Below are 15,405 nucleotides of genomic sequence, written 5' to 3'. Positions count from 1 at the left end.
TCATTTGATCACACGAATGACAAGCTGGCGATAGCTGGCCCCCTGAGGTCAAACACAACCCTGATGCGGCCCTCAATGAAATCGAGTTTGACACCACTGGTATAGGATCGCCTGCTTGAGCAGGTGCTTGGATTAGAAGGCCTCCAAGATCCCCTACAACTCTGTTATTCTACCATATTTATGTATTAAAAATGTCTCACCAGAGAGAGTTAGGGCTATGTAATAAAAGAAAGCCTTGCTATAATTTATGCAACGGATTGTATTATTTTATTCTTGTTAGTGGCCACTAGAGGGTACACATAAAGAATAAACAAAACAAATCCTTTGAGGAATAGAGAAAAGGGAGTTAATTCATTTATGCTGGTTGATTGATTGAATGCATATTGCTAAGTTGACCTCTTGGCAGGTTGCCATTCATTTCTTTATTTATTTTAAAAAGCTTATAGGGTTTGTGTTATTTGCTTTCTCTTTTATGTACAGAAAGGAGTCTTTAGCCTTTCTGCAATTCTGTTTTTGTTTGCTTGAGCTGCTGCTAATCAATCTGTTATCTGCCCAATGATCTCTATGGTACCTGTTGCGTTTCAATGCCTTTCACTATTCAATGCCATTCCATTTGCTCTGGTTAAAGACAAGTAATTCTTTTGAGCTAAAAATATGCCTATTCTCTTAGGCAGGTTAAAGTAACTTTGGAAGTCACAGAAAAGCTAATATAGATCACACTTTTCCAATATCTTACTATCAGCAAAGCATGTCTTTGCTGATAGCAAAGTTTACATGTAACTTTACATATCAAAATAAGTATCTTAATTTATATCTAGAAATAAACAGATTATCAGTTATGTCTGTGTTTGCTTTTGTGTGTATATGCATTTTTATCTGTGTGCATCAGATGAATAATACCATTCTATACTAGAAACAGTTTCTGAATAGTCTTCAAGTCTTCATGTAGAACAGAGAGCAATGTTCTAATTTAGAAGTCAGCAGAATCTGAATACTTGTAATTAAATCTCTCTTCAAGCAGTAGGTACACTTGAGGAACAAAGCAACGTTAGAAAAAAAGATATTTGGGGATATTAACATCCTCTGCCTATAAATCTCTCTCTTAAGGGTTAGGTTATCTCATAATCAAGGCAAGATATTTCCCCAGTTAACAGAGATACTGTCAAGGTTCCGACTGACGAACCCAACACAGCAAGCACTGACAAGATGATCCAATTCCTTAATGCAAAGCTTTGTTGAGTACATCATTTCAGCATAGTATGAAAGCAAAACCAGCTCTACTTAATTCCCGCAGTTTTCGTATTGTTAAAGAATAGTTTTTCCCCTCCTCCCCACTAGTGCAGTTCACATCCAATTAGGTATCTGGATATTGTTTTAGAAATGGTCCAGGTCTTCATGGACGATCTGATTAGATGACTTTGGTTCCCACGGGACAATTTCTTCTTGTTGCCTGGAACTAGCATTCCAAACCTGGTCTTCCCTCCCCCCCTTGGTTTTGTGGCAAGCTGAGAAGCAAAAATGGCTGCCACAGCAAAATCACACTTTGATTACAGGATAGAATGTCCTGTCCTGTCCTGTCCTGAATGAAATAAAATGTATTTTCACTAGTTCATAATGAATTTCAGCATCAATTCAGGGAATTTGTTTTTTTTTTTAAATCAAGGTTTGATAAAAAGGAAGAAAAACTGTCTCCTCCCTACTGATTACACCTAATCCTGTTTGGCCAGATGATTGGAGTGATTCCATCCATACATGGTGACAGAACTGAACTCAGTTCAGTTGCATTAAGGAAAGTTGCATTATTACAGATTCTATAAGAAGGAAATATTTTTTCACCATTGACTTCTGAAAAAGGACTTCTGGAACTACTCTTCAGAAAAAAAGTGAAGCAATCACAGAAGTCTATTTTTAACCCACTGTCTTAATTTTCATGTTTAATCATGCTGAGATGCCCAAGATCAGCAAGTTAATGCTTCCTCTTCTCATACTGCAGATAATATGTTCTATACTGTATGTCCTAGAATAAGACAAAAAATCAGTCTGAAATGGATCTAAATAAGTGGCACTACCAAGTGCTGTTACTTTGTCACTTTGTTCTGCAAGAGCAGCACTTTGGCCCTTTGAACAATTTAACTTTTCTCTTATTCCTATATTATAGCTTCAGGTAATGTTATTCTAGAGCCACTGGAGAGAATTCATCAGAGTGCATCCTTGTTTACTGGAGCCACTGAAGCATCCAAATGCAATTTTCAGCACATATCATGTGATGAATATTTGTTTCATCAAAGATGCTTCTTTTAGCATAGAAAGCAAGGGAAAAATATTAAAATTTGAAATAGTTAAACTTTTTTAAAGGGAAATGGTTCCTTTAAGATTTTTTTCCCTCCTTCTGCTACTCCTAAGAAGAATTGTAAATATTTGAAGAGTGTGCCTGCTTTTGTGCTGAATGATAAGGACAAAAAATTAAGAAGTTTTCTAATCCAATGCAGAAGCAAACAACAGTTGTGGTAACCCTTCTGGGATGTTTGTGCATGCACATTTGTCTGACCACACAGTTTATTGTTTTTGATTTTGAACAAATTTAACACACTGCGCTTAACAAATGTTTGGTTATTAGTAAAATAACAAAGCCATGTAGTTCTAGTCTATTGTTTAAAAAATGGTGTCTCTTTATGGTTTTGCTTTTAAGGGGTTCTTTGCTTGAGCTTCCAGAGAAGGTGAGTGCTACTTCTTCAGAATCCTGGAAGCTATCAAAGGAAGTTCCAAGCGTAAAAACCACTATCAATTATGGAACCATCTTTGTATGTTGATCTAGCAGCTGAATTGGGGGAGGCAGAGAGTAACCTCTAAATGTAGAAACATGCTACCAGACCTGTAGAAAGATGATAGCCGTTTGGAGCCTGGGAGATGGAGGAAAAATGGAATGTGAATTTCATTTTGTTAGAGGTAGAATGGCTCTGGATGGGTAACTATAGAAAGAGCAGAAAAGAAATGATATATCATTGTTGCAGGTATTTCCTATTATGAAATGGGGGAACACAATGACAAGCGATTGTGGTTGTTTTCATTGTCTTTTGAATTTATGTTTGGATACTGAGGGCAACCAGAACAATTTTGGTAGACACATTGCTATGAAGTTTCTTGGAATGATGAATACGAAGCTAGTTATTCCTTATCTAAGACTAAGTAGAAAATAACAGCATTGGAAGAGAGGAATTCTAGGGAATAAGAGAAGAAAGTGACCAATTTGGAATTAATTCAATTTCTGAATTAATAGTTCAGAGCTTCTCTTAGATGTTCTAAAATCTTTGTTTTAGGGAAATGTTTTTTTTGGGGGGTATGGAGGTTTGTTGTTTCTGAGATGTTTTGTGCAAAAAGTGTATGGAGTAGCTCTTTTACATAGACTCCTTTCCTTAGATTCTCTCTCTCTCTATCTCTCTCTTTCTTCAGAGAAAGACTCTCCAACAAGGTATTGTTTTGCATTCTGTCTTTTTTATTTGAGCAGGCTATTTTAATTTGACTTAATGTCATAAAATCTTTTGGAAATTAACTAGTTAATTTTATATTTCGAAGTGAAAGAAAGGAATTATATTGAATTATGAGTATTCTAATCATTTATTATTTTCTTAAGTGTCTGAGTCACCTAATTGCTATTTGTCCTCATGTTTAAATGTAATTTTAAAAAGAAGCATAGGGTAAAAAAAAATCATTATCTCCTATTATTATATAACTGCGTATTTTGCCTATGGCAAAACTATTCCATTTTCTGGCTTAGTTAGAGAAATCATGGATTTGAGAGCAGCCCATGTATGAGGTCATAGGTTATTTACAAGTCAGGATTTGGATAGGTTGCAAACATTTGTGTAATCACGTAAACTGCATAGTCAGTTTTTAGATGAAGCTTCAACACTGTATTTTTATAGAGGAAGGAGATACACAGGCATCTTTTAAAAACAAGCATCCCTAACTATGCTGTGTAAACAAGATTTCTGTTGCAAGCTCTACTTTTTATATTCTGATTGGCTGATGAATTTTAAAGCAATATGACTAGCAATTGAATGACTGAAATGTAAGCTGCATGGATACATTTTCCACACATCTCTGTGCTTCTTATATCTCTGGCTCCTGTGAATAGTACTGCGGCCACAGCTCATTTGATACTGCTGCAATTTACAAAATCAGAATGGTAAGATGCTTTTAATATTTTTTCCCATAAATTGTTATTTGAAATGCAAAATGCTATGCAGTAGAATCTGCTGGTGAGAACAACCGAGAGTAATTAATTAAAGCATGGTGCAACTGAAAATCAGTAACACTATTAATGTTTAGTTGGCAAGGCAGAGCAAGTTGGTAACAAATATCTCTGGTCCTGATCATATACATTTTAACAGAAGCCTTGAGGGGATTGTTTGAAGAAAATATCTGGATTTTTTGGTGAATATAGTCTTATGCCATCGGTTGTAAATAAAACAAGTATTCCAAGATAATACTGATTTACGTTTACTTCTAAATGTTTGATTGCATATGTTGTTTGCTGATGTGGATCACTTTGAATGAGTTTGTTATATTTGCCTGCCATTTATAACATCTTTAATAATTGAAATAAAGCAAAGTATACTAAATCAATAAATAAGACAGACAGTTTTACTTTACTACATTTAGAAATCAGCAAAACCAGAAATCAGCATTAAGTGTCTCATTAGGGAGGTAATGCTTGTCCATCTTTTGATTCTTTTGATTAGAGACTGGTGAGCAGGTTGCACTGCTTTTCCTAACTGGAAAAGTATTGATCATATTTTTTAAATTATGCACACAGACCCTTGTCTGAAAATCTTATAACCATTATAATAGTTTGTTAAAATTATGAGACTATTAGGGAAAAAGAAACATGCTACAGTGAGCAGTACGTATTTGATTATTTCACATATGAAAAGGATATTTTACTGTTCATAATTGAAATAAAAAAGCAGCTAAGGCATCTTTTTTTTAGCTGAACAGATATATTGTGCAATTTGCCAGATATTTTTTCCCCAAATAAATTGGACAGTAAATTTAAGCATATATTTATGTGCCTTGGACTTTTTGTGCCTTGGACTGGCTTCAGATGTGGTTTTGATAATTCTGGAATTAAGATGCCCAAATAAATCAGCTGATATACAGCATGGTATGATTTAGTTCAAAAGTCAGGTCTGTAACATCCTGTTTGTAGCTTCTGATATGAATAGGAAAACAGCTTGTTTGTACTCCATCCTGTTATTCAGGCAGAAACTAAGCTCTTCAGATTGTTTATTCGAAATCAACATGACTTACTCTTTAGCATCATAGTTTGAATGATTTCATGTTTCCTATTTGCACAGTCCATTTTATACAAGTGAGCCTGTGATTATTTTATTTAGTGGCCATATTCTGTCATGTCTGGTAACATATTCAGTACATATTCATTAAAATTATTGAATATTAGCGGGGAAAGGTGAATGATGATTCTTAGTTGTATTAAATGATGGGATATGTAGAGATGAGCAGCATTTAACTGCATTCATTGGATAGAATGTGGCAAACTATAAGTAACACATATAATGGAATACCATACTATTAAGTCGAGTACACCTCAGTATCTCATCCAAATATAAGCCAAGTTAATGTGACCATGTCCTAGTTAGAAACCATCTGAGTTCAGCCTGCGTGTTTTGTTATCATATTTTTTATTTAATAAAAAATCCCAAATTAATTCAAACTTTCATGTGTTACGTTACTTATATATTCAATGACTTTTATACAATGTCTTGAAATATTAAAGCTTGTGACAAAGAAGTCAAGAAATGGTCCAATCTTAATACACAAATGCAGAGAACAACATGTTTGGAAATAATTTGTACTACCGAGTAACAAGAATATAGGTAGCATTTATAAAATGGGGTATTATTATTCAAGACAGTGGAATATATATGTGAGAAATATTCATCTGTGTAGATAATGTGTAGATAATGCAAATGGGCATTACTGTTTCTTCAACATGACATCCAGTAAGATGTAGTTTTATAATAAACAGCTGGTGTATAAAATTTTCTCTATTGCCCTCTGCAAGACGGAATTAATTTCCTTTCTGTTGTATTTATTGTATTTTAATTATCAAATTTCTAGAGCATCCACCTCACCTAAATGATTTATAAACAACCATCATATAAAACTGTGATTAGAAAGCACCGAACAAAGTTAAGAAATAAGGTTAAAACGTATAAGTTAAAAAAAACAGTTAAAAAGTTAACATGGCTAAAAGGTTTACAGGACAGAGGGCTCAATTATCTCTGGGATGCATAGAATGCTTAGACCCCATCTTTTAACAGTCAGAGCCAGGTCTTAACACTTCCGTAAAGCCAGTGGGGGCTTCCTTCACCTTTGGGGGTAAGGTGTATTATTCTACTCAAGTAGTTGCAATATTCAGAAACAGCCCCATATGTACGGAATTTACACCATTTGATACAATTCTCTTATATAAATATTATGTGTAATGTACTTACAAGATTCAATACAATTTTGTTTTGTATACAGATTTAAAAACAAGCATATTCCCCAAATATCACTCTTCCTTAATGTTGTTGTTTTAGTCTTCCTACAATTTCAGATTTATTATTTATTGTTTTTCCAGTCCTCTTGCAGGAATAAAACTTGTACTGTAGAAGTCTGAATTCTGTAAAGAAAAAGGAAAAGGAAAAAAAAAAAAACCACCAAGGAGTTACTATGGTAACCAACTCAAAGCCTGACAGGGAATACTTTTAATCTCATTCTTGGGGGGAAAGAACAGAAACAATATTCATGATTAGGGCCAAAAAGAACATGATCTAAAGCAGAGAAAGGTTTAATGTTAAATTATATAGAATATTTTATAACCTGTGTTAAATTATAGGCAATAACTTTAATTACATAAAGCAGAGACTTTCAGTATAGTTTTATATTAAAAATATGGCTGAAAGAACATAGAGAAAGGCAAATTGCAATTTGTATGTGACATATAATATTTCAGTTAAATACCTATTTATCTTTGCTTTGTTTTTATTGAACACGAATATGCCAAACAAAAAGACTAATCAGTTATATTATGTTTTAGAAATATACAAAAGCATCATAATTCACACGGTGTTAAATTTTTTTCTTACACTTATGCACATAACATTCTTTTAAAATATTTCATTTGACACATTTATTACTATTACCACTGTACTACAGTGGTCCCCAACCTTTACGGTTTGGCAGCCTGGCAGGAGGGGGAACCAAGCTGCACAAGTGGTGGGCTGGTGTGTGTGCAAGCTAGCCCGCTGTGCACACCAGCCTGCTGCTCATGGAAGTCAAGCTGCACATACACATGCGCCCACCCACCACACATATAGACCACCGCCCAGGGGCTGGGGACCCCTGCTGAAGTATATCCATCAATCCAATATTGCTTAAACTCAAACTAGGTTGGATCTCAAGAACCTAGAAGTAAGTACATTTTTCTGACAGTGAGAAAAATTAATCAGTGGAATAGCTTGCTTCTGGAGTTCTCCATTGTCCTGCCTTGAGCAGGGGATTGGACTAGAAAACTTCTGAGGTCTCTTCCAGCCCTTTGATTCTATGTTCTATATTTTATTGATTAAATTTATATGGTTTCACATCTCTCTGCTAGGACTCTGGGCAGATTACAAAGTTAAAAAACCAAAAAAGAGTAGAAAAGCAATAAAAAATAACCACAGAAATTTTGTAAATTCCTTTACTTGAAATAGCCCAACACAGAGTTTATCAAGGCATAAATGATACAAGTTCAGAAAAGAGAGAAGATAAACAAAAAATGAAAAAAGCATGTAATTCATAATAACCTTCTGAAAGTTGAACATTCAGCCCAATTCGGGAAGTTTCATAAGTTACAGATGATTATTTCAGAAAAGGCATGAAAAGAAGTATGAAAGCACCAGCTGTGAAAAGGATAACACTTCTATATATCAAAAACATCTCAGAAACCACCAACAGATTATTAAAGCCACACAGCATCACTGTAGCATACAAACCAACTAAAGCCCTCCAAAACATTCTAAGAAAACCAAAAGACCCAGCAGCCCTAGAAGAAAAAAAAAACAAGAGTTATCTATAATTTATGGTGTAAGGACTATAGCAGACACTATGTAGGACAAACAGGCAGAAGACTAAAGAACACATCCATGAACACTAGCAGTCAAAAGACATGAAGAAAACTCCTTAATTTCACAACATATGGAAAGACAAACATAGTTTTAAATAGGAAACTATGAGCATCCTTGACCAAGCCAAGTCCAAAAATGCTAGAGAATTCTTGAAAGCCTGGTACTCAGACAAATCAGTCATCAACAGACATAAATGATGAGTCTTGGTGGCGCAGCAGACTAAAGTGCTGTTAAGTAACACCAGCTGCCTGCAATTACTGCAAGTTCAAATCTCACCAGGCTCAAGGTTGACTCAGCCTTCCATCCTTTCGAGGTAGGTAAAATGAGGACCCGGATTGTGGGGGCAATAAGCTGACTTTGTATAAAAAAGAACACCGCTTAGGGTGCTTAGTAGGGGCCCCGAAAGCCCTACTAAGCAGGTATATACAAAAGTATGAAGGTATTGCTTAACCCATTGTAAACCGCCCTGAGTCTCCGGAGAAGGGCGGCATATAAATCGAATAAATAAATAAATAAATAAATAAATAAATAAATAAATAAATAAATAAATAAATAAATAAATAAATAAATAAAATCTACATGCCATTCAAAGAAACAATCAAAAAGTCAAAAAGAAAACAAAAAGACCAAATCACCTCCTCACCAGCAATCAACAACCAAGATTAACACTAGATCAACAGTCAAGTAATAAACTATACCCCAGTCAAAGAACTATCAACTCACAAAAACAAGCTAACAGTAAACAATAGGAATAATCAAGGATACCTCCACCAACATTGATAGGTATATCAATGTTGGTGGGAGTAACCAACTAGTATATATAGGGAGCAGGTCTCACTCCTTCTGGCACTGTTCATGTTATTTAGTTTGGTAATGTAGCATCTGAAGAAAACAACCAAGTTTAGAGAACACTGAAGACCCCACATAATCCCTTACTCAAATTTACTATCAATATACTTTAGATTCAGGTTCCTTACCCAAGTTTTTATTGACTTTATATTAAGGTTCAGTAGTACATTCAGTAATACTATACATTTGTTAGAGCTATTCAACAGGTAAGTGTCAAATAACCCACTATAACTACGTAATATTAAATGGCAGGCAGTTAGTGATATTAAATCAGGCACACTCAGCTATAATTATTATGGAACAGTGAAGTTAGGGAACACAGAGTCAGATGTCAAACTCTCATATGATGTTACTCAGTCATTCAGTTGCTTTTCAGCCTTTGCAACCTGATGGATATCATTTCACAAGGATTGTCTGCCAATAACTGTTTCTTTCTTGTAATTCATGTTTGTGTCATCAGTGATAGTATGTAACAACCTTGTCTTTCATCAACTTCCTTTGATTTCCCCCTCCCCCCAAGCATTGTGGTTTTCTCTTGAGTCTTTTGCCTTTGCATTATGGTTCTAAAATGCTATCCTTATTAGTGCTTCTTGCAAGCAAGCCATTTTTGTGTTGTTTTAGTATTGTAATCTTTTCTTCCTATGGTCCAAGGTATTCTCAACCATTTTTATCTAGCACCATAAATCAAAGGCATTAATTTATCTTCACTTGGCCTTTCTGATGGTACAGTTTTCACAGCCATATGTTCCGATTGGGAAAAATATAGTTTTTACAATTCATGCTGTTATTGTCAGTGTGATGTCTCTGCACTTGAATATTTTGTCTAGATCTGTCATCTTTCTCACATGTAGCAGATGTCTTTTCATTTCATGGCTATACCATCACCATCCCTGTGAATTTTTGAGCCTAAAAAATAAAATTATGCCAACAATGGATATAAGCAGAAAAGAAGCTGATGCTTCTTCTCTGCTTATATCCATTGTTGGCATAATTTTATTTTTTAGTGTTTTTTTTAAAAAACCATTGAGCAGCAGACTGGCATTTGCACTGTTCTTTTCCTCTTCAAGAAGAAATTCCTTCAATCTTCTTTACTTCAAGCCGTCATAGTGGTATAAACAGCTTTTTAAGGTTGTTGATATTTCTTCCAGAAATTTTAATTACAATTTTTATTTTTTCTAACCAGCATTTTTCATTACAGTAGTTGTTTTAGGTTGTTCAAAGAAGGCATTTGTTATAAATATTGAATTTAATTGGCAAAACGTTTGTCGCCTGCTTTATTTCAGATATTTTCCTTTCAGATTAAGCATTCCAGTCTGCTATAATTAGCATGTTGTCTTTTTTGTTTCTGGTGTTGTGCTGACATAGTGCTGCGAATTAGCATAGAATTGTTCATCTTCTGTTTGCTTCATATCTATGGTTGGAACATTGTCTTGCATCACCAAGTTGCCTTGGACTTGAATTGACATCATTCTGTCATTTGGGGGGTTAATATTTGAGTATTAATTTTGACATCCTTTTGTTAACAATGATTATTACTCTTTTTCTATGTTCTTTTGTTCGCAGTAGAAGATCATCTGCTCTTCTGATATGAAGTAGCACATTCCAGTTCATTTCAATTCACTGACTGATTCCCAAAAGCAGTGTTCAGTCTTGCCATTTCTGCTTTGAATAAGAGCTAGATAGCTTTAGAGAATTGAGGTTGAAAGAAAGAAATTAACATATATTTCAGTACACAGATGGCAGTTTTCTCTACAGATAACACTTAGCTATAGAGGGGAAAATGTGTGGTGTGCATTTGAAAAACAATCCAAGTTCGCTTGCAGTATAATTTATTATGACTTCTGTCATGCTATCAAAATAAATATATCAGGCCAACCTCCTTCAAGCTAGATCTTTCCTGATGTGTTAGGTTTGCAATTTCTCTGTTTCCAGCTGGCAGTCCTAATACCACAAGAGCATAGCAGATGGGGGAAGGTTGCATTAGTATTGTATATTTTCAATATATCTGCATAAATATGACTAAGGGTTCTAATCATTTCAAATATATATCTTAGAGAATCTAGAATTGGTGACTTATGTGGGATGAAGAATTTATTTTTAAAATAGAAATTATAATTAAGAACTGGAAGAAAAAGTAATAGATTCATGGTTGAACAAAAGGAAGGAAGCCATCTAAGGTTTCTAGGCAATATTTTTTGGGAAATGATTTGTCATTTCCTTCTTCCTAAGGTTGAGAGAGAATAATTGGCCTAAGGTCACCCAGCTGGCTTTATGTCAAAGGTGGGGCTATAACGTATCTTCAAACTGGCTCTCCTACTTGTATATTATCTAATTCTTTTCTTTTATCGGATTTCAGGAGGAGTACATAAGATTACTTCAATTGTGTCTACTACAATATTTAATTTTTAAAATGGCATCATGGAGGTCATCTGGTTTTAGTGAAAGGGAGAGTTTTTGTTTAGGTTATATTAAATTATGAAGGGTTTTTTATTATTATTTTGGCTGGTTTGTTTTGCAAGTTATGTTTTGTTATCTGATATTTTTTTAGGGTATTGGTTCCAAACTCTGGGAGATTCTTGCGACATTTTTTCGTTGCTGCAGTGGAACTTGCCAGGTTCTCATGAGAGGCTTTCAGTTTGTTTGCTTACTGGAGATCAAGCTGCATCATTGTTAGAGGTTGTGGGGTTTGGGCACTGCTGCCCAAAATAATCTGGACTTGTCCCTCTGAGCATAGAGATTTTCTTTTCTTTTGTGGTCTGTGGCTATCACTGTAATTGTCCCAGCATCTAAGATAGGTTGCTTTCCAAGTTACAAGACTGAATGGATCTCTTCGGTTGGTGAGGCTAGTGCTGAGTTTAACCTGTTTTTTTGACATTGGCCATTTAGTCAAAGGGTGGCCAAAGGATGGCACCATTCTCCATCCTGCTGGCTGATTAGCAATAACAATAGCACTTATATACCGCTTTACAGTCCTTTTACAGCCCTCTCTAAGTGGTTTACAGAGTCAGCATATTTTCCCCAACAATCTGGGTCCTCATTTTACCCAATCTCGGAAGAATGGAAGGCTGAATCAACCTTGAGCCGGTGAGATTTGAACTGTCGAACTGCAGCTAGCAGTCAGCTGAAGTAGCCTGCAGTACTGCACTCTAACCACTGCGCCACCTCAGCTCTTTGGATTAGATGGCATACAATGTGGTGCTGACAATATTCACTGACAATATTCATCATTATCATTTGATTGTTAGTCATTTCTGGAATTCCATGGACTCTGCTATGATCTGGGAGAGAGAGAAATGGCTGAGACTGCTTCCCCAGGATTTCTTTGGATGGATCATTCTGATGGAAGGAATTAAGGCTGAGTCTATGGATCCTAATACTTTTTTACTCAGGTCTGTCCCAGTGGGTGCAAGAGATGCTGGTCATGGATTAATTGGCCATTTATTTATTATTTAACTGACAGACTGACCAACTTCTAGATGTGTATTCTAACATGCATGTTTTTGGTATATATGTTTGCCTATAATTTGATTTAGGTAGATTGAGATGTTAATTTCCTGTTGGAAAAAAATAAAATGCTTTTCATCGCCGTTTTGTATAATTTGTGCTTATGCAATAAAATGAGTTGGACTTATTTGAAGAAATTGCATAGTTTACTATGCAGCAGCTATGCTATATTTGTTAGTTTTGATATGAATTAGAATATAAGATCTTTAACCAGTAAGTTTTAGGACATATAATTATGTATCTTAGAAATGTAAACGGTGAGTAAAAGAAAAATGGAAGCTGTTGCATGGCAGTATCCAGCACAGCTGGATACTGTACACTTCAGTACTTCTCTCTCTCTCTCTCTCTCTCTCTCTCTCTCTCTCTCTCTCTCTCTCTCTCTCTCTCTCTCTCTCTCAAAAAAAAGTTTAAATTCCTTCAGGTGGCAGCCCTCAATTTCTTACCAAAGTTCTCATGAGTGGGTGGAGTTTTCAATGCCCTTTGGAACGAGCTCCCCCCAGAGATACGGAGTATCCCGGATTTACGCACTTTCCGCCGTGCCCTCAAAACTTTTTTATTCCAACAAGCTGGGCTGGCCTAACTCTTTTTAATTGTTCAATTTTAATTTGCTTTTAAAAAAGGGGTGTTTTAAATAGTATGGGCCAAATTTGTTTAATATGTTTTTAATTGTTTTTTTAAATTTTATATTGTATATGTTTTATCTTTGGCTGTTCACCGCCCTGAGTCCTTCGAGAGAAGGGCGGTATATAAATCCAAACTAAACTAAACTAAACTAAACTAAAACAATAATGATAAGTCGTAAGGCAATAATACCCCATCCCTCCAAGGCAGATGTGCTTTGAATTTTAGTATGGAATGGGAGCCATTCTTTAGGCTATTATTTATTATATTTTTTTCAAAATAACCTGAAAGTCTGTGTGTGGGGGGGGGGTTGTGTTTGTGTCAGTTCTTCAGCACTATTGAGTATTTTTCTTTAAAATTAGGATAATTGACCAAAGGTTAAAGTATTTTGTCCATATCATGGCATACATGATGTATAGTAAAAAAAAAAAACCATTAACAAGGTTGTGATAAAATAGTCAAAACGAAGATGACAATGCTTTTGTCTTTTTTGATGTGTGTGATACAAATTTGAGCAATTTTTAGATCAAAGCAAACTATTTTTAGAGTAAACTATATAGTGTTTGCAATAACTGGAAAGATACTTGACTCTTCTGATATCAATTTCTTCTCCTTAATGTCTTTCAGTCCCAGCAAAAATGCATCGTGATTTTTGCACTGGTTTGCTGCTTTGCAATTCTGGTTGCACTAATATTTTCAGCTGTGGATATTGTGGGAGAAGATGAATATGGACTCACAGAAAAAAACTGTCAAAATAACTGTCGGTAAGAGGTAACAAACAAAGCTTCTTTTTTGGGGATAAATGGCTGCTCTGATGCAAAAGATATATAGAGGAGAAAGTTTAAAATTGTCTTTAGAGGTATAAAAACAAGGTGAATTGCAATTCATTTGTAAGAGCAATGTGAATGTCAGATTTTTGAAATAATCTCTAATTTGACAACATCATCCATTTGAACCGGAAGCTCAATAGATAACATTTTTAAATGTGGGTTTAAATTGATCAGATTGCATGGTCTTATTACACATTTTTCTTTCTCATATTAACACAAGCAAATATCCAAATGAATAACAAAGGTGAATATAATATATGGCTCATATTTAAAATGTGATTTACCTGCAGGCATGATTCTGTAGTTAACCATGCTTTCAAATGTATTTTTATGGGCCTTTTCAGAATATAGTTCAGAATGTTTCTAGTAAAGCTTATAGAGGAAAAATGTAACTTCTTCAGCCCATCGTGCATGCTCTTGTTGATAGCTCCACTGTTCCCTTATTTTCTTGAACCCATGCAAATCAAGTCTACTTTGGAATGAGAAAGGTGCCAAAGTAAGCTTGGAATTAGAATGTGAATATACAGTTGACCACTTGAAAAACCATTAAAAAAAACTTTTCTTCTTGATCCTTGTGTTTTACATAAATGTAAAAATAATGTATACTTACAGGAGGTGGAACATGCTGTTCATTAAAATAAAATACAGGACACTGTATTTTGCCTACTCCAAATCATGTATCTACCATAACCCTTCTTTGATACAATACTAGTTTTTTTGGGGTTCTACACTTCTGGACAGGATCTCTGGAATTAGCAGCTGAATGTAATTAGTCTCTCTCTGTGTGTCTTGTTTTATCTATCTATCTATTAATTAATAAAATTTATATACGGTAGCTACCCATCTCATGAGAAGTGACTGTGGACAACATAGAATAATCAATACAAGCAAAACTTATAAAAAACAGGCATTTTTAATGCTTGCTTTCAATATCTTTGTGGAAGAGAACAAATTGGAATATTTGCTGTATTTTATGTTGTACTCAAATATAAACAAATCTGTGGAGCCCACAGTATTGGAATAGAGACTGGGTGACATTGCAGTGCAATCACTATTGTGGACTCCCTGTCAGGCTTGACCCAAATGGTAAGAAAATATTGTTGCCAGTGCTTGCACACTAAAAGCCATGAGATTAATGCTTCTGGAAATATGCAATTGCCCAAATTGACAGTGAGGAACATTGAATACAAGAATGAATTCACCTTGTCTATTGAGATAATGGCCAGTGTAGCATTGTTCATTAACATCCAAATGAATGATTATCTAGAATTAATTTGAAAGCTTTGAGAGAAACTCTTTGCTAGAAGTTATAGTACTTTTATAAGTTTAGGCCCTCTCCATTTTGTTTCAGAAACTCTGGGTTTGACAAAAGTTGCAATGCTCTCCCAACCCTATAAGGAAGAATCCATTGGGAGAGTCCTGGACAA

The 15,405-nt window shown here is 34.9% G+C and overlaps 1 protein-coding gene across 3 annotated transcripts in view; it reads left to right on the top strand.

Annotated features, from left to right (window-relative positions):
• The window catches only part of PLD5 (phospholipase D family member 5), a 79,330-nt gene that overhangs the window by 29,002 nt on the left and 34,923 nt on the right, over nucleotides 1-15,405 (top strand). The window contains exons 1-2 of one of the 3 annotated variants that reach the window (XM_034428260.3): nucleotides 3,752-4,186; nucleotides 13,776-13,912. In XM_034428260.3, the coding sequence (XP_034284151.2) occupies nucleotides 4,184-4,186; nucleotides 13,776-13,912 (140 nt within the window). In that variant the 5' untranslated portion in view covers nucleotides 3,752-4,183. Of the gene's footprint in view, nucleotides 1-3,751; nucleotides 4,187-13,775; nucleotides 13,920-15,405 lie in introns of those variants that run through there. The other 2 variants (XM_034428259.2, XM_034428261.3) reach the window with 2 other exon arrangements.

This window comes from Pantherophis guttatus, chromosome 1 (assembly GCF_059756535.1).
Source record: "Pantherophis guttatus breed Tessera chromosome 1, ASM5975653v1, whole genome shotgun sequence".
Taxonomy (NCBI): Eukaryota; Metazoa; Chordata; class Lepidosauria; order Squamata; family Colubridae; genus Pantherophis; species Pantherophis guttatus.
This window is presented reverse-complemented; position numbering and strand designations above follow the sequence as displayed.